The sequence below is a fragment of the Sinohyriopsis cumingii genome, chromosome 1 (assembly GCF_028554795.1).
Source record: "Sinohyriopsis cumingii isolate HCF-2022 chromosome 1, ASM2855479v2, whole genome shotgun sequence".
NCBI lineage: Eukaryota > Metazoa > Mollusca > Bivalvia > Unionida > Unionidae > Sinohyriopsis > Sinohyriopsis cumingii.
In genome coordinates this window covers 22,577,778-22,603,391 of record NC_142961.1, presented here as the reverse complement: position 1 = coordinate 22,603,391, position 25,614 = coordinate 22,577,778, and the positions used below count along the sequence as shown (strand labels likewise).

General features: G+C 36.7%; 1 protein-coding gene across 1 annotated transcript in view; it reads right to left on the bottom strand.

Annotated features, from left to right (window-relative positions):
- Window positions 1–9,231: 9,231 nt before the first annotated feature.
- LOC149806547 (uncharacterized) overlaps window positions 9,232–25,614 on the bottom strand; it is a 38,603-nt gene continuing 22,220 nt past the window's right edge. Inside the window, exon 3 of the mRNA XM_089954301.1 lies at window positions 9,232–23,772. Coding sequence (XP_089810427.1) covers window positions 19,918–23,772 — 3,855 coding nt within the window. The 3' untranslated portion in view covers window positions 9,232–19,917. The remainder of the gene's footprint in view (window positions 23,773–25,614) is intronic.

Sequence of the window (25,614 nt, the reverse complement as noted above, 5' to 3'; positions counted from 1 at the left end):
AAACCAACAGTTTGAGAGAAGTCATTCTACACTATTAGAAGTCATGGAAGACTTTTATCAATGTTTATATAGTAGGGATTCTTTGGACATGGAATGTGAAGATCCTGAGGAAGGAGAACCCCAAGACAAAGACGAAGAAGTCATCATGATGAAGTCTAGATGGCCAGAACAAGAATCACATATAGTTTCCTGTTATGCTATAGTCTTGACAGAAAAAAAATTAAGGAATTGATCAAAAAAGATTGCTATGGATGTCATAACGATCATCCCAGTCAAATTCAACACGATAAATGCCTAATGCTGAGTCAAGAAGAAAAATTGGACGAATATCTGGACGAAGCTTGGAGTCTCATCTCGGAAGAAGACGTGTTACAACAGTGGTATAAAGGCTTGCGTGAACATTATTGTCCTCCATTAACAACTCAAGAGATCCATCGCATCGAAGCTCTGTTGGATCAGAGTTGGGAGACAAGGCGAAGAAACGGTTACTTGTCAGACATTTTCAAGCAGAAAGTCAGGATCGAATTGATGACTTATCATTACCTGTGAAGAAGAAAAACAAAAAATGGATACCTGAGAAATTTATTACCTTTTGAACCACAGTTCGTACACGGCTTCTTGGAATCCTGTCGTCTGTGCTAAAGATGAACTCCCTCATCGCAAACCTCAAGACCATCAAGCTTACGTGATCAACACGGACGACAGTCATCTCCCAGGAACCCACTGGGTAGCCGTTTACTTTCCTCAAGAAGGCTGTGTGGAATATTTCGATTCGGATGGATTGCCCCCTTTGGAAGACGATATCATTGACTTTATGAGAAGAAATGCTCAGACCACCCGATTCAATAATGTGAAATTACAAGGCACAGATTCCTTGGTGTGTGGACAATATTGTGTGTATTTTCTGCATCATCGCAGCCTGGGCTATTCCTTAGAACATTTAGTGACTCATTTTGATCCTCGTTCTTCTTCAAGAAACGACGTGAAAGTAGATCGATGGTTTCGTGATCATTATGCTTATCTTTTGTCTCAAGCTAGGAAACGTAGTGTCCATCAATGGTCTAATGACTTCCAACAGTGGAAATCACAATTTCATTCACAACGTTGTCAGCCCTGTTTAAAGTAGAGTGTGAATTGAAAAAATGTCATTTGAAAAAATGTTTGATGTTATATGGTTGGATTATTGTTTAAAAAATGTTAGAGTTGTTGGTTAGTGTTAAGTGATTTTGAATAAAAAATGTTGTGTTTTGAAGAAAAAATGCCTTTGTGGTTTGTTTGGCTATTGGAATCCTGATTCATGCTCTTTGACTTCTCTCTATCCCTCCCATAACACTATTTGAACGGTTCGTCTCGAAAACCGTGTAGTAATGTTTTCCTTCACGTCCGCGCTTTGACAATAAAAACGGGGAAGTCTCCAGTCTGCCCATCCATTGTTAACTTATCTTCCTACGAAGATGTGCTGAAGATTAGCCAAGTTGAACGAAGCCTATGTGAATTTGCATAGGGTCATGACAAGTCTGATACCGAGACCTGAAGAGATAGACAATATCATAATGTTGAAAGTCACTGAAGACCTGAAAGAAGAGCTCTTCAAGGAGGAATTCAGGAAGGAGAAAGAAGAATGGATGGAAAAGTACAGACTTCATAAACAGCAGAGAGAGCATCAACAGCAGCAGCATGAACCTGACAGAGGCTTTGTCAACAGTTGTATCGACACCAAAGAGTTCTTCTTCTCTTTTCCGAAGAAGCAGACCTTATCCCGTGAGAAAGCCTGTCGTCAGAGGAGGCCGTCATCTTATAACCTAAGCGACCGCCATAGCTTCAAGTTCCCAAAAAAAATTCAGGGCTACCCGATACTCTCGAAAAGAAATAACATTCCATTGCCTATGATATGTTAGTCAGTTAGAAGAAAAAATACAGAAGTGAGTCTATCAGCACATGATTTCTTTATCTTGGTTAGAAAGTGTGACTCTAAGTTGTTCATTTTCGTCGCTTATCAAAATTTTATAAATAGTAATGTTCTGTAAAAAGTGAGTGAGTGTTTCTTTTAGGTCTGTGCGTTTTTGTTTTTTTTTGTTGGTGATAATATGGATAATGTACGTTCGGGTACAACGAAATTTAAAGAATTAGGCCCAGAACTCGGTGTGGAGGGAAGAAATACACGCAACAGCAGCGGGAGCAAGAAATGCAGACCTAGCCAGTTAGCATTGAGGCATTCTGCGTTTGACAATGCCTTTGATGTCGTACACGTCGTCTTTTTTGGTGACACGACTTGATTTGAAATACGTACGGGCTAGCGTTTTGGTGAGTACTTAACATCCATGGCTGTCTTGCTGAGCACCTTTTTCCTCCTTTACCACGCTCGGACAGAAAATGAGTGTGTGGTGCGACAATTCCCACTCATGTTTAAAGCCTTCCAGTCAGGTTGTTAAGGACTAGTTAGTCCTACACCTGAGTGGCTAAATTTAAAAATAGTCTGTGAGTACATAAAAGCCTGGGGGATGAGGCTCTCTTTCCTTCCCCAGGAGTAATTAAAAATCACGCGGTGCGTTATTAAACCAGTGATACATGCTCCATTAGAGCGAAAATCACTTTGATTCAAGTAAGCAAGCAAGCAAGTTCGGGTACCGTCTCTAGCACTCTTGATGACACCAACTGTTTGGGTTATTTTCTTTCTTGCAAGCCCCTATGTTCCACTTCTGTTTGTGATAATAACTTGTGATACTTCACATTTCCTAAAGTGGAAATCTTTACAAGCCGTACAAAATACAAAACTTATATGACTTTGGCTTTTGACACTTGCACAGACTCTTCACTTTATAAGTGTCACGAGAAAATTGTATATCCAAGTTTTACCATTTTCAAAAACACGCACACACTTGCAGCTTGACCAGAAATATGTACATCTTGTTCTGTGGATAAGTCACAGACAAGTCCAAGGATATATAGGTGGTTATGAACGTTAGGAATATCCCCTTTTTTCAGAAATATCAAAGCTTGTATGTGCATTTTCCCTTTTCCACTCTATATTAGTGCTTAGATTTGTTCCAAAAAAGAAAAAAGAAACGAAATAAATTTGAAGGAAAAAAAACAACTGAATTTTGAATTCAGGTTTCTCTCTGTTTATAATTTTTTTCAAGTTGATGGTGCATGACAGAGTACATTCGCCTACCTTTCCAAAGTGAGAGGCATTTCTTCACATGTCATTGCCTTTGTTAAATTCGGTTTCATTGGTTAGTTATCGTTAATCTTTAATTTTTTGATGCATTTCTTTTTGATAGAAGATTTAAGGCTTTCTAGTGTTGTAACGTATTTATGTTGTTTAGTCTGTTAATGAAATTATCTATAGCAAAGTGCTTAAGATTTTTCATTTTTTTTTTATTATTTCAAGCCCTACAAAAGGAGACCAAGTTTGTCTTCAAAGAGGATTGAAACTCTAAATTACACGGGCGTGAAGGAAAACATCGTTATGTTCATTCTAATCATGCTTGCCGTATCTCTTTGTGTTTTAGAGGTCATATGTCTTCTTAAGTAAATACACGCATCAATAGACAGACAGATTGGGTCATCATCCTTGAGTTTCACTGTACTTTCGGTTCTTTACTTCATACAAACCCCAAATTTATTAGTTTGAAGAAAAAAAGATAACATGCCCCTCAATACTGTAACACGTCTGTTCTGACTCTACCGATGCGAGTGTGAGTGTTTATGTCGAAATGTTTAAGTGAGATATAAAAAAATGGTCAGCTTGAAAACGCGAACCAATACTGTGACGCTCAGTATTTTGATGTGGTAAGAGGAAATGGTACAACACACACACACACACACACAAAGAGGGCTTGTAAGTTCACATTTCAGTGTCTGCACTGTAATGGTAACAACGCAAGAACATAGGGATTATTATGCCACACAGTCCTAGAACAAAACAATGCATCACCCGTTGTAAGCCATTTCATTGGCTATACTTATTTTCTTACCGCGTTCGCTTCGAATTGACTTGAGTAGCTATTCAGACAGTGACGAGAATGGCCATGCTTTACTGGGTCTATCCTATAGGCGATTTATATAAAAAAATACTTTTAAAAATTAAACTAATGCACGAACAATCGTACCATAGGCGATCCCATGGAAATTGTGTCCGTCTTATTGCAAAATACATCAACATTTAATTTAACCGTGCAGATCGCTAGAACAAACCTCTGATAATACACATTTTGAAAAGTGTTGTGTGACACGGATCGCCATTGTCGCTTGGTGTCTGCTTTCTTCTTCGAAAAGAGATCGTTTCGTCTTGACTATAAAAATTTAATTTGACTAAGTTTTACGCACTACTTGAACTCATACATTTACGTTGTAGGTGTAAGCCGTCGTTCTCAGTTTTCTGGAAGTTCGTTTTTGCGTTTCTCAGATGTGATACTATTTTTTATGGACCGAACGAAATTTCTTTTGGCGTGAATCAGGACTCGTGGTTTTGTGGCATAATTGGAGAGCATTGATGAAAGCCCAGTTATGTCGTCTTCGAAATCGCTGACACGGATTTGAACTAACACTTCAGGTTTTGTGTGAGGCGATACGGTACATCATTGCCTTTTACTTCCTCAATGAAATCGTTTCATCTTATTGCAAAATTACATTTGACTAGGTTTCATACGCAGCAGGTCCCTGTATATAAGGAGAGTGTCTTAGCGTCAGAGTATTCATTCCGCTCTCAAACGATCAAGAAGATGGAAGAGTCAGCACAGATCGACCTGCTGGTCAAATATTTGCTAAAAGTCATACGAAAGCATAATTCACAGGCGAAAGCGGCAACAAAACTTACTCTTTTGCATCGTTGATTTGTTGAGAGTCATACGAAAGTGTGTAAGTGCTAATGAAGTTTGCTATATCTGCAAAGGTAAATGGGTATTTGTCTCCAGAATACCTGCTTCGTCTAAGAAAGAGAGACAAAAGTCAAGATACCTAATATCGTTGTCAGGAGAAAGGACACTGGAATTCAGAGTGCCCTACGAGAAAAGAGAAGAAACAAAAACAAGACGAAACAGAGAAGAGGGATTCAGAAGAAGAAGAAATTGAAGATGATGAAGAACTTGTGCCAGTAAAGACATGGAAATGGAAAAATTGACAATGTGAGCCGATGCGTTGGCCCTGATGTGAAATTTCATACTACCTTCTAAAAGAGAATAGATCAGAAAGAAAACGTAAGTGTCTCTTGGTCTTGACATTGTATAATAAGGATGGCGTGTTTTGTTTTTACTCACACTTTATGAAATTGTGCTCTTTCACCTCTCTCTATCCCTCTGGATCATGTTTTAGTTAGAATTGAAATGGAAGGATGTTTTCCTTCACGCACGCTCTTTAGGCATGCAAGTCGGTAAACAATAGTCAGTCTATTCATCCATCATTTTGTGTCTTGATGTTTCCTAAATCACACACTGATGTCATAAAATAACGGGTTAAATGGGTTTTGTAGTGTTGGGAGTGGGGGTGGGGTGGGGTGTAGGTGTTTGGCAGAGTTGGTCATTGCAGGTGAGGGCTTAGGTGCTTTCAAAAAACTTTTTCTTCTTCACTCTGTGTTGATAGTATATTTGGGGTTTGTATGCGTTCGCGTACGTTTGTGTGGACAGTTTATTTGGGGTTTGTTTTTTCCTCTTCCTTCTGTGTGTGTGTGTGTTCGCGTACGTTGTGTAGATCGTATATTTTGTTGTTTTTTTCTTATTCCTCCCGAGTGTGGATAGCATATTTGGGGTTTGTATGCGTTAGCGACGTTGTGTGAATAGTATATTTGGGGTTTGTATGCGTTCGCGTACGTTTGTGTGGATAGTTTATTTGGGGTTTGTATCATCTCCCTTCTGTGTTGATAGTATATTTGGGGGGTTTGTATGCGTTCGCGTACGTTTGTGTGGATAGTTTATTTGGGGTTTGTATTATCTCCCTTCTGTGTTGATAGTATATTTGGGGTTTGTTTTTCCTCTTCCCTCTGTGTGTGTGTGTGTATGTGTGTGTGTGTGCGTATGTCTGCGCGCGTACGTTGTGTGTGTGTGGGTGTGTGTGTATTGGTCTCTGTTTGTCCCTATAAAACTACCTTTATCCCTATCAGATACACTCTACCTACCTACCTGCAGTAGCGCGTATTCAGGTCAGCCACTTGCAACACTGTTGACATTTATCCCCTAGTGTTCAGTACAGTGACGTCACTGACGCTGGAAATTTCGAGACTATAAATATGGACTTGGGGATTTCCACAGGTTGTAGCTATACATATATACTAGAGTTCATAAACAGGAACGTCACTCAAGCTGAGGCTATAAAAAGATAATGGAATTTTCCAAAGGAATAACCCACAAGTTGGAGCTATAAATAGATAGTGGAATTTCATAGGAATTTTAGCTGATTATAGCTATAAAGAGATACATGGGTGTTTATGGACGATCGTCACACAAGTTGATTTTGTAAGTAGTTACTAATTTTATCTATTTTATAGTGTGTGTGTGTTTGTGTGTGTGAGTATGTCTGCGCGCGTACGTTGTGTGTTTGTGTGTTTGTGTGAGAGTATGTCTGCGCGCGTACGTTGTGTGTGTGTGTGGGTTTGTGTGTATGTCTGCGCGCGTACGTTGTGTGTGTGTGTGTGTTTGTGTGTGTGTGTCTATTGGTCTCTGTCCGTATAAAACTCCCTTTATCCCTATCAAATACATTCTACCTACCTACCTACAGTAACGCGTATTCAGGTCAGCCACTTGCAACACTGTTGACACTTATCCCCTAGTGTTCAGTACAGTGACGTCACTGATGCTGGAAATTTTAAGACTATTAATATGGACTTGGGGATTTCCACAGGTTGTAGCTATACATATGTACTAGAGTTCATAAACAGGAACGTCACTCAAGCTGAGGCTATAAAAAGATAATGGGATTTTCCAAAGGAATAACCCACAAGTTGGAGCTATAAATAGATAGTGGAATTTCATAGGAATTTTAGCTGATTATAGCTATAAATAGATACATGGGTGTTTATCCTTGATCGTCACACAAGTTGATATTGTAAGTAGTTACTAATTTTATCCATTTTATTCTAAACCATTGTAACTTAATTTTAGGGGATATGTTTATTTTCCTTTAAATTCTGGGACAATTTCGTCATTTTAGCGTTACTTTTAGTCACATCCATTTTGTCGTTGAGCATTTCCTTGATTATAGCTATTTATAGCATCATTACAATTATGCAAATTTTTGAACACCCCATCAAGATTTCAGGTCTTGGTAACGCATTATATATAAATCTCACGCTTATACTAGTGTATGTATGTCTCTGTCTCTGTTGTGTTTGACCCTCTACCATCATTGTCCCTAGACAATCCCACCATGTTCAATTCCCCTTGACGCTATACAGACCCACCATGTTCAATTTCCATATGTTAAATTCCCCTAGTCCTTAGACAGACCCACACTCTATTCCCATGTTCAATTCCCGTTGTCCCTAGACAAGCCCAAACTCTATTCCCCATGTTCAATTCCCCTTGACGCTAGAGTGGCCCAGGGTTTTTCTCCATGTTCAATTCCCCTTGATGCTAGAGTTGCCCATGATTCTTCTCCATGTTCAATTCCCTTGACGCTATATTTGCCCACGATTTTTCTCCATGTTAAATTTCCCTTGACGCTATATTTGCCCAGGGGGTGTTTTTAATGCTAAGTCCCATTGACGCTCTAGTGCCCCTATTTACTACTGGGGTAGTTCTCTGGGTGATTGCTTTTTTCTAGATATACACAGAGGACACACCTTTCATTTATATTGCATTTGGTACATGCATAAACATGTATGGAAGGTGGCTCTTTTTCCCACCTGTACAATAAATTAAGAGGCCTGTGGTGCAGGCAATAACCACTTGCAAAAAGGCCCAATGGTCATATGTGAACGTAATTCATGATAAGAGTAAACCTTGCTATTCCCCCTCCCACACCTTAGTCTAGAAGTATGAACAACAGGACCATTAATGGTGCAACCATAAGCAGCGGGCACCAGTCTAAAAGTGTAGCAGTCGAGGAAGGAAGACAGATTTAAATGTGAAAAGAAGTTTCCTAGACCTGTAACTAACAGACTATTAGCATGCCGCAAATAATGAGAGAAGACCGATTCAAAGGTGACAAGATGATTCCCTGTAAAGTAGCACACATGACAACATCACACACATGGCCCTTTTCAAGCCACCATCTAAATTACAACCACACATTTATTTATGAAAGTTAAGTGTGTGATAATAAATAAAAAGGAGTAACTTTTACTCACAGATTGGTTATAAATATTTTGGAACAATGAAGTCCATAGTAATTCAAACTTGAATGTTACTAATTTATGAATTGCAACTTGTACGACTGTCTTAATTAAATATATGGTTAACACATCATTTGGGACTGTCTAACTTACTGAAAACTGGGTAGAGTTTGAATGTCAGGATATTTATGGAGTTTCAGGGAGACTTTGATGACGTTTTGGACTCCAGCCAGCTTTCTACTTTCCTCTCCCAGGTATGTAAATTAAGTTGCATGCTGTGCATGCATTAAAGCGTCCATTTGATGAATAAAGAGTGTCCGATGTCCACAGCTAATCCAATAATCGCTGAAGTGTGTGCTTGCATGCAGCTGGGGTATAAGCTTGTTGAGTGGTGGATCCTGTTTCCCACTCTTAAGAATTATTAGGAAGTACCCATCAAATATACATTAACCAGTTGTAAATGGCTATATGGCCACACATGACCTTAATCCAAAAACAATTGATAAGCCTTGCCATTCATCATCAACCCTTACAGAACAAAGAGCAATGACAAGCAAACATTCAAGGCAGCCAGTATATCTGGTGAAGGAATAACCCATGATGAACCACCCACCTACTGAAGTTATTGGCAAGCTTTCTCAGATACCCATGTTGGTCAAAATGAAACTTCAACCCACACGGACAGAGATGCGGTGGGTGTTCTGAAAAGGTGAGCACAGAGGACTACCTGGGGTCCCATAATGAGAATCTATCAAGGAGCTTGGGATATAAATACAAATGAAAAACCTGAATCGTAACTGTAAACTGTTTATGCCGACTCCACTGGAGGTGGATAAATGACTGCTATATCTCATTTCCAACTCGATAAAAAACTCAACAGAGGACTGAGCACCATGTAAAGATAACACCATATGCTCAAAACAATAAGGGAGGGGGTCATAAATATAAAACTTATCACAAGAACAAGACATATGTAGAAATTTAATTTTCTAGTTCATGATCGTAAATGACAACAAAAGGACAAGCAAACAAAATGTCTGTACAAACAAGAGCATTCCATCACATGTTTTTCAACAGTCTTTGTACATTATATGCATCAATAACATGTTGCATTAGTCCTGCTATATATGAAGCTAATGTACTAATTTACAATTTACAAACTTAAATACTAACCTGCATTCAATATTTTCTTCATCATAAAACCTTAAGCTGACTACAGGTGAGAAAGATAAATACCTGGTACAGACCTCATCCATAATTGCCAGATATAAATGCCATATATCCAGGAAAGCTCATACCAGAGCATTAAATTTCTTGCAAACAATGTAGGCTGCATCTATGCCACTATGTAGATTTTTAATCCAGCAGTCATTGTAAACATTAATTATGCAAAAAATAATTTAAGACTGAAATAATCTTGATGTACAAATTATTGGCCATTGTAATAGGGCAAAAAAAGATAAAACAGTAAAACATTCTTTTCAATTATATCAAAGTAAAACATAAAAACCATATAATTTGGTTACTTTTATCAAATCAGTGTTCTTAAAATCTCATGTCCAACTGACTACAAGTCCAATGTCAGTTCTACCAAATGAGATATCTGTCTAAACAGGATGCGAAAATCAGATGCAATCAATTAAATGCAAACATGTAGGCCAGTAAAATGTGAAAAGTAGGTCACAGTGACAGTCTTTTCTTGCATGGATGTGGTACAAAGATGCATACAATCATGGAAAGTGCTTGAGAAATAAAATTAAAACTGAACTCAAGTCAGTGAGGCATGAAATATGGGTCACAGTGATCCCCTCTGGTGATAAGGGTGTAAGAACTCTTCAATATGCATCCCCTCTCCATGATTCATGATTTTCCTGGTATAACAGTATGTATACTGGGTACAAACTCAGTTAATTGCAAACACCAAACCAAGAATGTACAAATAATGTAAAAGGTATATGTACCAAGCTAGCCCCTTCAGCCTTCAGCCCCCTCCCCAGGTGGTAGGTGTTATCAAACTTGCCCCAAACTGCTGCCTAAGACCAAGGGAGAAAAAAATAGTGGAGATGAAGTAAGGCTGTACATAACAGTATATACTTTTATATATGTGGATGCTAAAATGGAGTGTGGAGATGAGGGGAAGAGGGTATGGGGCTATACACAGACTCCCCTTCTTTGTAGAGATCATCTAAAAATGAAATCTGTTACATTTCTTACTCAACAGAAACAAATGAAACATATCTATTACAAAATGACATCAAAATCTTAACAAAGGCATGCACAATAATGAATATATATCTAGTGATCAATAAACAGTTACACAATGTCAAGATCAAACATGATGTACATTTTGACAAGAGTAATTTAAAGTACAAAAATATCTTGCAACCTGAGTCTTAAATTTTCCAATAAATCATAAAACACAAAATTTTATCAATTATATACAGGTCCAGCTGAATGTTAACAAGTCTAAACTTGTTATCCATCTTAGGAAAAATCCAAAATATGTCATACTTTTGAAAAACTGATGCCTGAATGTTTTTTATTTTTTTTATTTATAAAATGATGATCACTGAAGGTGAAAATTGTTTTCCACAAGATAACAATCAAACCACGTTGCATTAAATGATCTATTATTTTAGAACTTAAAGAATATTTAAATGTACATTTTAAAACCCCAGTGTATCACAAATTTAAACAAGTATTCTTCAAAGGTATATTTCGAGTCCAATAATTTTGCATTATAAATAAGTTATCAACTGCAACATTTCCACTTGCAACATTTCTTAGAAGCTCCTTATTAATTGCCTTACTGACAAATAAGTTCAGTTAAGATTTTAACTTACATTCAAAATGCTAAATGCTTTATTTCACTATTTACTTTAAATTAAATGTATGGTCACAATACTTTTAGAATTATCCTAATGTGAGCTGTACAACTCTACATAAATTGCAAACACAAAATATTTTCTAACTGGAAGTCTTATATCAAATTCGGTTCAAGTTTTCTGCACAATCAGTTTCCAATATCCGTTCTGCACAGAATTTCCTACATCCAATCATGTGATTATTACAAGCTTAACAAAACACAATAGCAGCTTTCTTTAAAACATACTACTTGTATCACTGATCACTGAACTCATCTCCAGCACTGTTCAGATATCCCCACATGCTACATTTAAATTAAAATCTATAATTACTATTTGTTTGACTTGCTGTATTCACAAACCAGTACAATTCCAAAGCCCAAGTTATATCTGAACTGGCACTTATTTAAGATAAACTTCAAATAAATCCACAAACCTGGTTTGATTACAATCTTCTCAAAATTGCCCGAGTCGTGTCCACACACCTTTACTAACAAAATCTGACTCGTGACAGTAACCTTTAAATCAATGTCAGAGTGCTGCCTATGAAATTGTTTTTTGCCAAAGCAACTAAATACAAAGTCTGGTCTCAATTTGTTAGTACGTACTAGAGATCTCATCATTTTCATTTTCACTTTAGTTCATATTATAAAAAGTAATTCAGAGAAAATTCCATGACAATAACAAGCTTTTCAATGCCAATGTGTCAGTGGCCCCAAATTCATCAAGAACCAAAGAACATGATACAACAATCAAATTCAGTGAATCTTTTATCATCCACCTACCATGATGAGGTCACAAAAGAATGCAATGATAAAACATGACTTTGCCTTGTATGACAGAGCTGTGGATTTACTAGGCAGGCATGGAAAGTAGGTAAGCTTCGTGGTTGTTGGGCATTAGAGTAAAAGTGCTGAAAGGAAAACACTGACCAGTGACTGTGACCATGAAAATATGGCCAGGATTTTCATGTTGAGCCCATAATCATAGCATTGCTTTAAAATGCATGACCTTGACCCTAATGACAACAGATTAAGTCTGTTCTGTATGAAACGAAAAGCCTTATGCTGATTCATCCCGATTATATATAGAAATGGAAGGAAATGAGTAAACTGGAACCAAACAAATTTTCTATTAATGTGGTGTTGACCCCAAGGTCAAATGGATGAATCAACATCACATAATAAACTGTCCTTTACTTCATGATTCTTCATCCAAAACAGAATCCCTCAAGAAATTTAGGAAAACATAAGCAAACTCATAACTTTTCTATGGCGATGACTTAGGTGCCAAGTTCAAAGGTGCAAACAAGCATGCTGTAGATTGAACTGCCGTAGCTTTATAGCACTAAAAACATAGGAAAGTAATGTGTGATGGAAAACTTGAAAAAATTAGCCATGATGAAACTGAAAATATGATTTTCAAGGTGGTATTTGACATGACTACTAATTACAAGTTTTCAAGATGGCAACTGTGTTGGCCAAATTGGAGGTTAGTTCTTCACTTTAATTTAGCATCAGTTACAACTAGAAAGAAGAGTTTCAGTGAAAATCACACTTCAATACAACCATTGGCAAAAACAAAAATGGCCACTATAGCAACTAGGCACCCTTTTCATTTAGGACCAACTGCATTTTGTAATAATAATTATATTAAAACATAGTGGTGTGACCATTAGTTTGAGAGTAATAATAGCAAGATGGTGGCCATATTGGATACCTGAGTGACACCATTTTCATTTAGGACCAACTCAAGGATTAAACTGTGTGCCTTGTTTCACGATTTTACTCCTAGTAACTTAGGAGAATTAGTGATGATAAGGAAATGATAACAGATGCCTGATGATTCCAACCAGCATAGCTAAGTTACTTTTTGTTGTTTTGGTTTTAATGCCATTTCTCATCGGAAGATAGGTTACACATGGCAGCCAGCATAACTGGTGGAGGAAGAACCCAGGAAAAGCCTGTTACGCACCACTGGTCCACAGAAAGTTACCGGCAGCCTTCTCACATATCCATACTGGCCAAGCCAGAGATTCAAACTCGTGGACTGAGGTAGGATGACAGTTGTTGGTAAAGGTGAGTGCTTTAGACCACTTGGACATCCGAGGCCCCTGAAGTTACTAAGACCTTATCTTATAGACATGGACAATTGACAGGCAAATACAGTAAAACCTGCCATAATGGTCACCATTGTATAGTGATCAGCTGTTCTGAATGTCCATTACCATTTCCCACTGAGAAATTTAAACCTGAAAAAGTAATGTATTAAATGGTCACCTGGCTTTCTGGGACAGTGGTCAGTTTTTCCTAACCAAAAAGGTCATCTAACTGCTTATAGCCATCACTCTTTCATATTGACCATGAAAATGAGGTGTTTATTTTCCCAAGAAAGACACTGCTTACATCAATACGTGTCATGCGAATTTACGTCAACATGCTTTAGTTTGCTTCTAGTCACTGCAATTAAGTCAATCTGTCAGAGTAACTTTAAACCGAATAATCTCTCCACTGTTATTCATAGAATTTGAACAAAGCCACAATACTGCTTTGAAATTTGTTGTAGAGTTGAATACTAAAGGTAAATGATCATTCTTAAAGTCCATTTACCCCCACTTTTCCTTTGTGGGAGAGAGGATGCACAGAACACAACAACCAATTTGATCAAAATTAAACTTGTTTAACAATTTCTATTGGTTTTTACTGCAAAATAATTGTTTGAGCCGCAAGACTGTGGTAACTATTCTTACCTATTTTTTTAATAACATAGTTGTTTGAGCCGCAAGACTGTGGTAACTATTCCTACCTATTTTTTTATAAGTCAGAATTCAGCACTGCTAATTTCTGTCACCTATTTATTGTAAGTAAAACAATAATACCAAAAGTAATTTACCAGTGTGTACAAGTCTGCAAAAATCTATATGTGAACAGTATTGTGGAAGAGAAAAATAAGCAAACAAACCGTTATAATGTACAGACCAGAGCTTCATTAAATATCCATCTATATTTGAGGAAAAGGTGTTAATCAGATTACTCTTATTTTAAGTAAGAACTGATTATGGACCAACACTACAGTCACTATTTCATACACAACATTCTTCTGGTTCAACATTTTTAAGCGATCCTAAGGCAGAGTTTGCAAGAACACTAAACTCTGGATGAAAACTTGTGCACATCTGCTAGTAAATACATGATGGGAACAGTGTTCATCTTAAAATGCATCACAAGTCATCGAACATAGGTGACATGTCAATTACTGGGTTGACAATTTCCATGCCTGGCCAGATATCAGCTGCAATATACAAGTACCTCCTTACTGTATACTAAAGCAATGTAACAGCATGAACAAGACTCCATTAATGTAACTGATGCACTACCGGCCAAAAGAATTTCTATGAATCCAACACCATTTCTCTTTTTTAACTGTCGAGTGTTAAAACTACATTAATAAGCCATACCAAAATTTTTAAGATGGCCGACATGAGGCTATATTGAATACAAATGTGATCAGCATCATTTTCATTTAGGACCAACCAGACATAAGTACATCATTTGGTGAAACCCCCATGTAAATATGATTATCAATTCTTCTGGAGGAGCAACAAGAATTTCATGTTGCCCATCATGGCAGCTATACTGGATTCAAGATTGGTACAATTTTCATTTAGTAACAACTGGATACTATGGGCGCTCACCAATTATTATGTACTTTTGAGAGAGTGACATATATAATGTGAAGATGTTTGCATTTAAAACATGCACAATGGAGAGATTGTTGGCATACCTCTTTGCTACATTAATGTAATGTGGAGATTTCTTTGGATATTGTACTTTTGGAAATTGAACATGATCTCAGCACACTGCTAACTAAAATGACTGCTCCCTTGTGCTAAAAAATCAGTCTGAATTAGTCTAAAATACAATATCCATAGCAGCTATTAAAAAAGGGAAAATGAATTTTGCCAGACTAGACAATACCAGCTTCTGAAAGTGCAATGAATGAATTACCAAATATATAAAATGTTTTAAAAAAAAGTTATAGGCTCTTTTTTTATACAATTTACCTCTGAAGTTCAGGAAGTGAAAATGACCAAGTGGAGCTAGCATCTTTTTGAAAGGTGCACATCTGGAGTAAAGCCAAGCTGTATACTCTATAACCCATATTACACCCATCAATCATACACAAAAATAAAGGGAATTAAACGTTCTTTGAATTATACCTAAGATATACAAGGTCTTTTTTAAATAACCAGTATAACCAGTGAGGAAAGCCGGGGAAATTTTTTCTTTAAAATTCTAACTATGCAAAAGGGGGCCCCGAGTGGCCGAGTGGTCTAAAGCGCTGACCGTTACGGATCACTGCCATCTCACCTATGTCTGCGTCGGTTCGAGTCTCGGATTCGGCTAATGTGGTTATGTGAGAAAGCTTGCCAGTAGCTTCTTGTGGGTCGGTGGTTCTTTCCGGGGTTTTTCCGGGTTCTTCCTCCACCATTAATACTGGCCGCCATGTATAGCCTATCTAGTGCTGAAAAATGGCGTTAAGCCCTATAACAACAACAACAACAACAACAACTAACTATGCAAAATGCGAAACTGTAGAGTGCCACCATTATAAGAAATGTTTTGGTGAAAGTGCCATGTAATTATTACCAACCACTCAAGAGAAGTAATAATTACATTTTCATGATGGCCATTGTAGTGTCCATATTTCAGTAAGATCTGCAACATTTTCTTTGGGACCAACTTGATATCATAAGAAGACTTTTGATGAAAAAGATCCATATCAATATGACCAGCCATTCAAAAGTAGTAGTGACACCATTTTCAAGATGGCAACCATGGTAACAGTATTAGAGATCAGATTGCCAATTTTCATTTAGTCAAATTAATCATCATAAGAAGTGTTGTGTAGAAAACCCATCATGATATGACCATCCATCCAGAAGTAATGATAACAAGCCTGTGCTGATAGACAGATGTACAAAACACAACAGGTCATTCCATTAGTTTTTCTGGTGTATGACCAGTAGAGCTATAAACAGACAGAGGGAAAGCTTGAAGAAATCTGTGAATGAAAACTTTTTGCACCAGAATAATGAATGATAAATCGGAATTGTGAATTAATTGAATACAAAAGTATGCCAATTGCCTGAAATAATATAATAATCTATACAAAATGTATGCGATCAGGTTGAAAATTCATCGCAGATGGCTTTGAGATGATCATTATTTTTCGTACAACTAGAGTATAAATTATGATGATAAACTCAACAAAGATGAGCAATGAGAAATTTTTTTACATTTTACAACTTAACTATTCTAACATATATACATTTCAACAATTTAAACACAAAACAAGTAATCATATACATGTAAATTACAGTGAAACATCTATAAACCAGATGTCAGCCTAAAATTCTGGTCATTTAACATAGATGGCCAAAATACTGAGGTTTCATTAGTATTGGAATAACCTTTTGATATAATAATGTCTGGTTACAATGGTGTCCAAGTTACAGAAAGCTCATTGTTAAAGAGACTGTTTGGGTTACGGGGGTAGAGGCAGCCAGGTTGCATAAGTTTCACTATATCAATAATGTCAGCTCATTAGTAATTAACAAAATAAAACATACAGTGGCACTTTTATAAAGTTCAAAATATTAAACTTGTCAAAGTACTGAATGTACATATCAATTTTCACACACCTGTTTATACAAAACTTTCATACTTTACATCACTGAGACATGGTCATGGGTATGAAGAGTCCATGATTTTCCTCCTCGGTGAAAAGAATATATGTTACTGAAAATAACTTTCTGAAAATACAAGAAAATGTCATCTAGGATAAGAAATTCATTATATAAAAAACTGGTTAAATGGCTCTTATGTGAGGATATTCACATTAGATGAAGTCACAGCTCATTGGCTTCAAACAGAATCCAATGGATACCATGACCAAGTTCCAAAAGAAGGCAAGAACTATTAGCAGTCAGTGCACTGTAAAGGGTCACATTCACTACAATTTGGTCAAATGGGTCTTATCAGAATTTGTGTTGGAAAACCAAAAGTTTTAAGCGGCCATAACTCCTCTGAATGATGAGATGAGATGCTTGAAATGCAAATCCATCATAATCTCATCAATAAAAGTAAAATCCCATGTAAAGATAAACATAAAAAGATTGATAAGGGCCATAACTCTGTCATTATGGAGTAAACATGTGTCTAAGAAACAATGTTCACATCAAATTGCATCAGAAAAAGTTGAATAGTTCTTGAGTTATGCTGATTACAAGCAATATCCTATGTAAAAATATTATGCTGATTGGCAAGGGTCACAACTCTTCAAAATAGTGCAGAAAAGATAAAACCCATAAAATAACACATCTGGGGCAAAGAGAATATTTTTTACCAAATTTGATCAAAAAATAATGTCCACAAGAATCATAAAAGGCATATTTAAGTGACAATGTTCATACCAAACTGCTCTTCAATAAACTGAATGGTCCCTGAACAATGCCAGTTACAAGCAACATCCCATGTGAGGATATAATATTAACCATCTCAGGTCATTACCTCTATCTGAAAACCCCTTTAATAGCTACTGATATGGCTATCAATGTACAAACCAAACTGCATCAGAATGTGTTCAGTAGTTCCTTAAGCTATACTGGTTACAAGAAACAAGGGGAGATCTAAAATGATCAAAAAGGGGCAATAATTCTGTACATTTTTTATCTGAAACAATAAACCCCTTAAAAGGCACATTGATGTATCCTAAGCAATTCACCTCCCAAATGGCACTCACTTATGTATTAGAACTGCAGCTTTGCTTGCTACAAAAAAAGTGAATGGTTTGACAGAGAGAATGACTGAAAAAGTGATTCCAACAAGGCTCTTGCATCTCCATGTAGGACCCTAGTAAAGTTAAAGATTCTTCATGGAGTAATGTAACAAAATGGCCTTGTACAGATTTTGATACCATGCAAAAATTTATTTCACTTTTCTACATCTATACATTTTGACACTTTTCAGGAAAATATTTATAAGATATTTCTTTTCAACCAAGCATTTTCTTTTGAATCATTCAAACCACACTGCAGCTTGATTACATCCATGCACCTAAAATATTAAGTCTTCAATTTTATGTAAAATCACAGATACTTAAAGCAACGATGAACTGCATAACAAAAATGCCTTATACTTCTTAAATTAACACTGAAGAAAAAAACATCTTTTACAATGTAATACTTGAAGTGCTACAAGACAAGAATTATTTTATATACTTTTTGATACAGTTTTCAAATTCACTAAAAGACAAAAAGCCTAATGCCAGGATGAGGCACCTCATTTAAGTAACTTTAGTGTTAAAATGACCGATGTCCAAGTTATTATGTTTTGTTTATTAACAACCATGTGGTCCCTCTCAAACAAAATTCTGATAAATAATTTTTATTTTCTTGTAAACATGATATGTAAGTCTTTCATGTATGTCTTTCAGGTTGTAATCCAAAGTAGTGCATGATTATAAATATGCCTCTTTGCAGCTACTCACACAAGAAAGATGCCTCTTAGTCCAGTCTCCAAATGATGTACCTGCAAGGCAGACAAATGTCTTTAGTGACATGTGCCAATATAAAGTTTTTCTGTCAGTGGCAATTTTAAAACAAATAAAATCTGTCGTTAGACATGAGATACTCATAAATGAAAAATGTGACTTTTACTAATTCTGCAGGGCTTCCACTTATGCACTGTTTAAGCTGTAAATGATACTTTTTCTGGTCAACTGCCCAACTAAAATAATTATTGCACAGGTCTGATGCAACTCGATTTTATTCTGCCCCTTACTTAAATGATTTTTTGTTTATCAGGTGTTGACTATGGCTTATCCTCCCCAGGTGAAACATCAGTCTGCAAATATGATAATTAAGTCTAAAAAGCAGATTATCAGCTCTCATATAGACCGTGTGGATACAATAAACATCTTGACCTCTGACATGGTTTCAGTTCATGTACAAGTAAATTCAACACTGACTGGTTTTCTCAAATCTGTCTCTTATCTCCTGACTGACTGATAATATAAACTACATGTGAAAATCCGCTGTGAATTATTTAGCCAAGGACAGATACTTGTGCCTGTTATTGAATTGGATAGTTGATCATTTAAGTGAATTTCAGAAATAGGACCGGGCTCTGTTAGTACAACGATTGCTAACACTGCAATTTTCTTACTTTATTTTCATTGAAAACAAATGTTCAATTTTTTTTAAAGACTTCTGTTGTCATTGGATTCTAACATCACTGTTGTAAAAGGTCACTTCTGACCACTTGTGTCTTGACATTAAATAACCTCATGATAGGTGCTTATGACGGAGTGAAAGAGACGTGTTAATAATGACGTCAAGAAGTTTATAAATAGTTATTCTAGATGTTTCCAGTGGAATGCATGATCTTCTATTTTAATAAAATGTCTAAATGTTCAACTTACAATTACTATCAATTATAGGTTAATGTTCAACAGTACATTGGGTTTATGTGCAATGCAACTTAACCATTTTACTTATTTCCTGGCACCAGGAGAGACTAAAACTGTTTTCCAAATCTATACACAAAGAGGCACATTCTTCAAAACAAGGTTCATTAAAGCAAAGGACCTGCATCTGGCAAGCAGATATCTTGTAAATGAATTCTACCTAATTCAATTTTCAAAAGGTTCAAGCTGAACATAAAACTGAAAGATGGGGCTGATCCATGACTAAATCTTGTCAAATATAGTGGATGCCATACCAAGTCAGGAAAGAGAAGCACTTATATGTGTAGGCTGAAGTAGTTCAAAGATGTTTTTATCTTTAGATGATCGTGTTCTATTTGATGACAAACTGGAAGAAATGGATGAGGATTTGTCAGCTGCTGTAGAGTTGTCAATGATTGGCTCGCTATCTGAATCTGTGCAGGTAAATTCAAAGCCGTGAAAAGTTGTTTGAGAGTTTGACTTTCTGTATGAATCGTCTGAGGCTTTGTTAAGACCTGACGATAGTTGGTCCATTTCCCTATTCATTTCTGTAGTTATATTCTCCATCTCACTTTCAGGAGAGCTTAAAAAACTTGTAACACTTCTATCATCAGCAACATCCATCCTGTTCAGTGACTGCAATCTTTCTAAGCCAGGAAAAACTATATCCTCATTTTCAGATGAGCTATGATATGGCAGCTCAACCTGAGAGCACTTCTTCAAAGAATCTGAAGCAAACACCATGCTCTTATCCTCTTCATCCTGAAAATCTGACTGAACAGCAACATCTAGCTTTGGTGCCCCACTTTTCAGTCCTTCTTCACAGTCAAATCCACAATTCTCTACCCTGCTTTTCATATCTTCAAATGGCTCTGAGTCCACTTCCATCTGTCTTTTCATATCTTCATCTGGTTCAGAGTCCCTTTCCAGCTGTCTCTCTTGATTGCACTTAATGAGTAGATCCAGGAGAAGTTCTAAATTGTCCCAATTTCTATAGATACTTGTTCTTGGTGTCAAATCTGGCAAGAGAAAGTGAATCAGGCGACACAGTTGTCTCTGAAGGTTATTAAGGCATTTGTCTGGATTTTTACACACTGATACCTGTGGTACACTTAAATCTATTAGAACAAGCTTCTTATCGACAGTGCCTATCCTCTCAGACATCACAGTCTTAATTATATCACATTCAGCAAAGGTATAACCAATGTCATGGCTATTTCCAGTTGAGTTAGCAGAATCTACATGAAAATTCACATTCTGATTACAGCTTCCTTGAGACTGCTCAATGCTAACTGGATTAGTGGGAGTGATTTTAGTTTCTGAGGAGTTATCTTCTGTTTTTTCTGATTTGTCATTCTCATAGTTATTATCAGATACATTTTCTTTCTGTTGAGTCTTAATACAGTTGCCTTGCTGTTCAGGGACAGTAATATCTGAGGCACACTGTGGAACAGAACTCTGATTATTTCCACATTCTTTTCCTTCTTTCACCTCTGAATCACATTCATGATTAAAGCATTTTTTAAAACTGTTATTTTCATCCCTTAGTTCAGTCAATTCATGCTCTCCTACCTTTCTTCCAGCTATTACATCCCAACAATGAATTTCTTTTGAACATGGCTGCCTCTGACTATACTTCTTTTCCAAAGGCCCTGACTCTATTTGAAATTTGTTATCACAGTCAAGTGAAATCTCTTCACCTTCTTTAGTGTCCTCAGCAATGTGGAATGCTTGTTCTTTCTGCTGACTAGAGTGGTAATCAATATCAACACTGTCATTATCTGAATTACTTTGGACAGAAGCACATGGCATAGCCTGAGAATCTGCACTAGGGTTTAAATGTGGATTAAGTGACCCTTTGTCAAGGTTGGAAGTCTTGGAACGTTTACAACAGTAATCCAATGGACAATTACTGGATAGGTTTTGAGTACTTGCCCTAACCGTTTCTAATATATTCCTATTTTGAGTATCGCAACACAACCAGCAGTTTATTCCTTCATGCAATTCAGATGCTGACTTCTCAATATGTTGGTAGTTTTCATGTTGTCCAGCATCTACTCCAATTTTCCCTTTGCTTGGTATGTTATCTGTACCCATTTTGTCCACATGGTCACTCAAATTATAATTTACTGATGCCTGCACAGCTTGATGATCAAATCTTTCTTCATGGGTTAAGTCATCAGAAAGATGAAGAATTTGCATTATTTCATGGATGAATTTATCAAATTTTTCTGACAGTGGCCGTATTTCTCTGATTAGGTCTTTGCACTTTGGGAAAAGAACAACAAATAGCTGATGGAGTTTTTCCCGAATTTGAACCAGTTTGAGGGTTTTCTTTACAAACTGTCGATAGTTCCTGGGTAAACGGTATTTCTTCTCTTCTGACCTATGTCTATGCCTTCTTTCCTCATGCTGCCCAAAACAACAATGACAAAAAACCTTCTGACCTCGTTTTGATCGACGGTTTCTTATGGACTCTGTCTCATTGCAATCATTATCATCCCTACTTGCGGTTGAAAGAAAAGACAAAAATTGCTGTTGGAAGAGATCTGGTGCCCTCTCTGTTTTCCTGGATTGATCAGTGCTTGAGGAAATTTGAGACAGTACACACGGGATGTCAGCTTCTAAGTCTGTACATAGCTCTATGCTATCTTCCACAGCACAGGTACACTGGTCTGAACTCTTACTATTGTTGTTCTCTTCACTTCCAGCTGGCTGGTCACTTTTCTTCTCACTGGTGGCCACTATCTCAATGGATACATCACATTCAGATGTGAAACTTGTATAAAAATGGGATGAACTGCTGCTGATGCGTTGACTAGAAGTATCACTTACCATTTCCACTCCAGAATCATCTACGGTATGTTTCTTACATTTGCTGATAGCAACAAAAGAATTAAATGCCTTGGAGAAGTCATTTTTCTCATCTCCAACTTCATCTATGTCTTTGATCAGTGAGACCTTGTCATCTGGATAAATTAGGTCCTGTTCGATGATGAATGTGCTAACTGTAGCAGGAAAGACCTCATCATTATTATCAATTCCAACAACAGCAGGAGACAAAGATGGTTGTATCAATGAATTTTGCTTAATCTCAACTGTATTGATGTTGAATTGTGCATGCCTGGCTGGGGGTATTTCTTCCTCTTCCATCACATCATCATCAGAATATGGTTCACCTTCTGAAGAGGGCGTATTTCCATCCAAATCAATCATCACAACATCATCTGGACAGTCTAAACCTTCTGTATCATCTCCATCATCACTGAATTTAACTCTCTTCTCGTTGTCAAGTTCTTGTATGTTTTTGCCATGCAATTTAAATCTGGCTAAAGGAATGTCTTCTCTTTTTGAGGAAATGCTACTTAGTTGCTGAATAATTGTCATTTCCCCATTGCACACTGACTTGGGCAAAATGCCACCACTTTCTATGAGACTCTTGTTTGTAGCCATGTCTGTGAGTTGGGTTGATGGATTATTGATTGTGGACACCATGCTCCTACTGAACTTTTGCGAATGTATTTTCACTGGAGACTTTGCATTCAACATTTTATTTTTCATTCTCAAAAGTTCTCCAATCTCCACATGTTTTTTCTTTGTCTCCCCAACAAAACCAATTTCTTTAAAGGATTTCTGAGATAATATTTTCCTCTTTCTTCTCTGTCTCCTTATGTGATTAGCTATTTTCTGACTCAATCTGACAGACAAATCACCATTATCTATTTTGCCACTTTCATTAAATTCTGAATCACTGATGTCAGTACCTGCATCAACTTCTTTTCTGACACTGAACCTTCCAACAATGCCATTGCAATATCCTGTCTTGTTATTGTTTTCAAGTGGTTTGCATATGTTTAGACAAGGTCTTTTCATTTTGGCTTTGGCCCTGCCTCGTCTATTCCTTACATTTCTCTGCCTATGCTCTCTCCACATGTGGTAGGCCAGAGTATAGCGGTGGCTGAAGGTAGCTCTACACTCGTGGCAAGAGTATTGCTGAACTGTTGAGTGGGAAAGCAAATGAACTTGCAATGACCTCCATGAGGGACAATTAAGCCTACATATACCACACCGGTACAGCCAGTGTTGACTGTGGATTCGTGAGTGGTGCTGCAGGTCACTAAAATGTGAAAAGACCTGGAAAAGAAACAAATAATTATAGAAATTTAATTAAAGCTTCATTGGTTGAAGGAAAAAATAAAATGGAAAGTAGTTGCCTGTATGACCATTTCCTGGTCTAACTCTCAAACCCTAAAATTGATGTTTCAGTCCCTAATTGCTTGGGATCTTCAATAAATCAAGGTAAACATGCTAAATATGACAATACCTATTGCAAGTACATGTATATAATGATACATTTAAAGTCAAAGTAATTTTAAAGTTGCTACAATAAACACCAGACAACTCTGTACCTACATGTATATTCACATTTAAGTCAGATCCAGCCATAGCATATAATGCTGGCAGATTGTTTTGTGTTTTGTTTGTTGTTGTACCCAACTTACAAGCGAGTAATATGGTACTATATTTACTTGAGGTGATTGTATACCAAAACTGCAATCTTGTTCACCAGGAGTTATCATTGCATTACACACCTGCAGATAAGGGAATATGCTTTTCTTTGTAGTTATCATTTCCAGCAGTGTTGATACTATCAATAAGTACAGTACATAATGACAAATATAGGTCTATGCTTTTGGACTTGGTTAGGCAGTGGTGGTGTCATCTACAGGTAAATATGACATGATTTCTTCTGGCAATGCATTTTGCATATAACTCTGAAACGCAGTACTTGAGAACCTAATCATAACACAAAACTTAATGATGGTGTGAAAGATGGATGGATAGAAGGGAAACATACATGTTCTTAACACAGCCATGGTAGAGCAATAAAAGGCAAGAGTACTACAAAAATACTCACGACCCAAGATTGTGAAACGAGGACCAAATTAAAATCATAACATATTCAGGGGTGGCATTAACGATTTTTAATCTGGGTCCATCAATAAGATTGAGCACACTTAACCTTTGTTTCAGACAAAATCATAATGGGTGGGTCCTCTTCTGGTTTTCTGCTAATGGGATGATGCATTAGCCTTCCAAAATGAAAGATTACCATCATTACTCTCTTCCAGTGTACTAGCTCTTTCATGAATAGTAAAATTTCTTTCCTTTCCAGCACTGTCATGTGACATGAATCTTTGTTGATTCATCAACACAAATGCATGCTTTTACACAACAAGGGATTTGTTTCTGATGCTAACAATTCTACACTGGGCTTTGTCACCAGGACACTCAAAATTCTGCCAATGGCCAACCTAATCAAAGAGTTCACTTTTGTCTACCGATGCATACAAAAAAGCCCAACCAGTCTGAAACATTGCTTATCTCCGCCATTACAGCCAGTCAGTCTTTCATATTAATTGACTGTCAATACCCAGCAAGGAAAACATGGGTAAATTCCTTTCTGGCCACTAGGGGTGTCATGTTTATATGCTTAATAGATATCATTTGGTGTTTGTCATGAAAGCATATATAAACTCAATATACTGTTTAAACAAATAAAGTAAATTAGACCTATGGCATGAAACATGTTTAGGATGCTGGTAAAATCAAAATGGCTAACAAAACAATTTCAGAGGTAGAAAATAGTGGTAAAAAATGAAGGCAAAATGCAAAGAGTTTGTTCACTCAAGTAGTAGTAATGACAGTTTGTTGAACTATCTTAAATGCAAATATAAAACCTTCAGTGTATCTGGTTAAGAAATTATCCTCACTCAGCAACCAGTATACCCCATTATAGCATGCTATATTATAACACAAATTTGGATATAACACAATTGTGGTATGGCTGATGAATGTTATATATATTTTTCTATTATGTGAAAAAACTTTTTCTTTTTAAAACTATGAAAAATAATGTGTAAAAAGATTACTATCGCTCTGGAGAAGATATTGTGCTGGAATTATAACAGAACT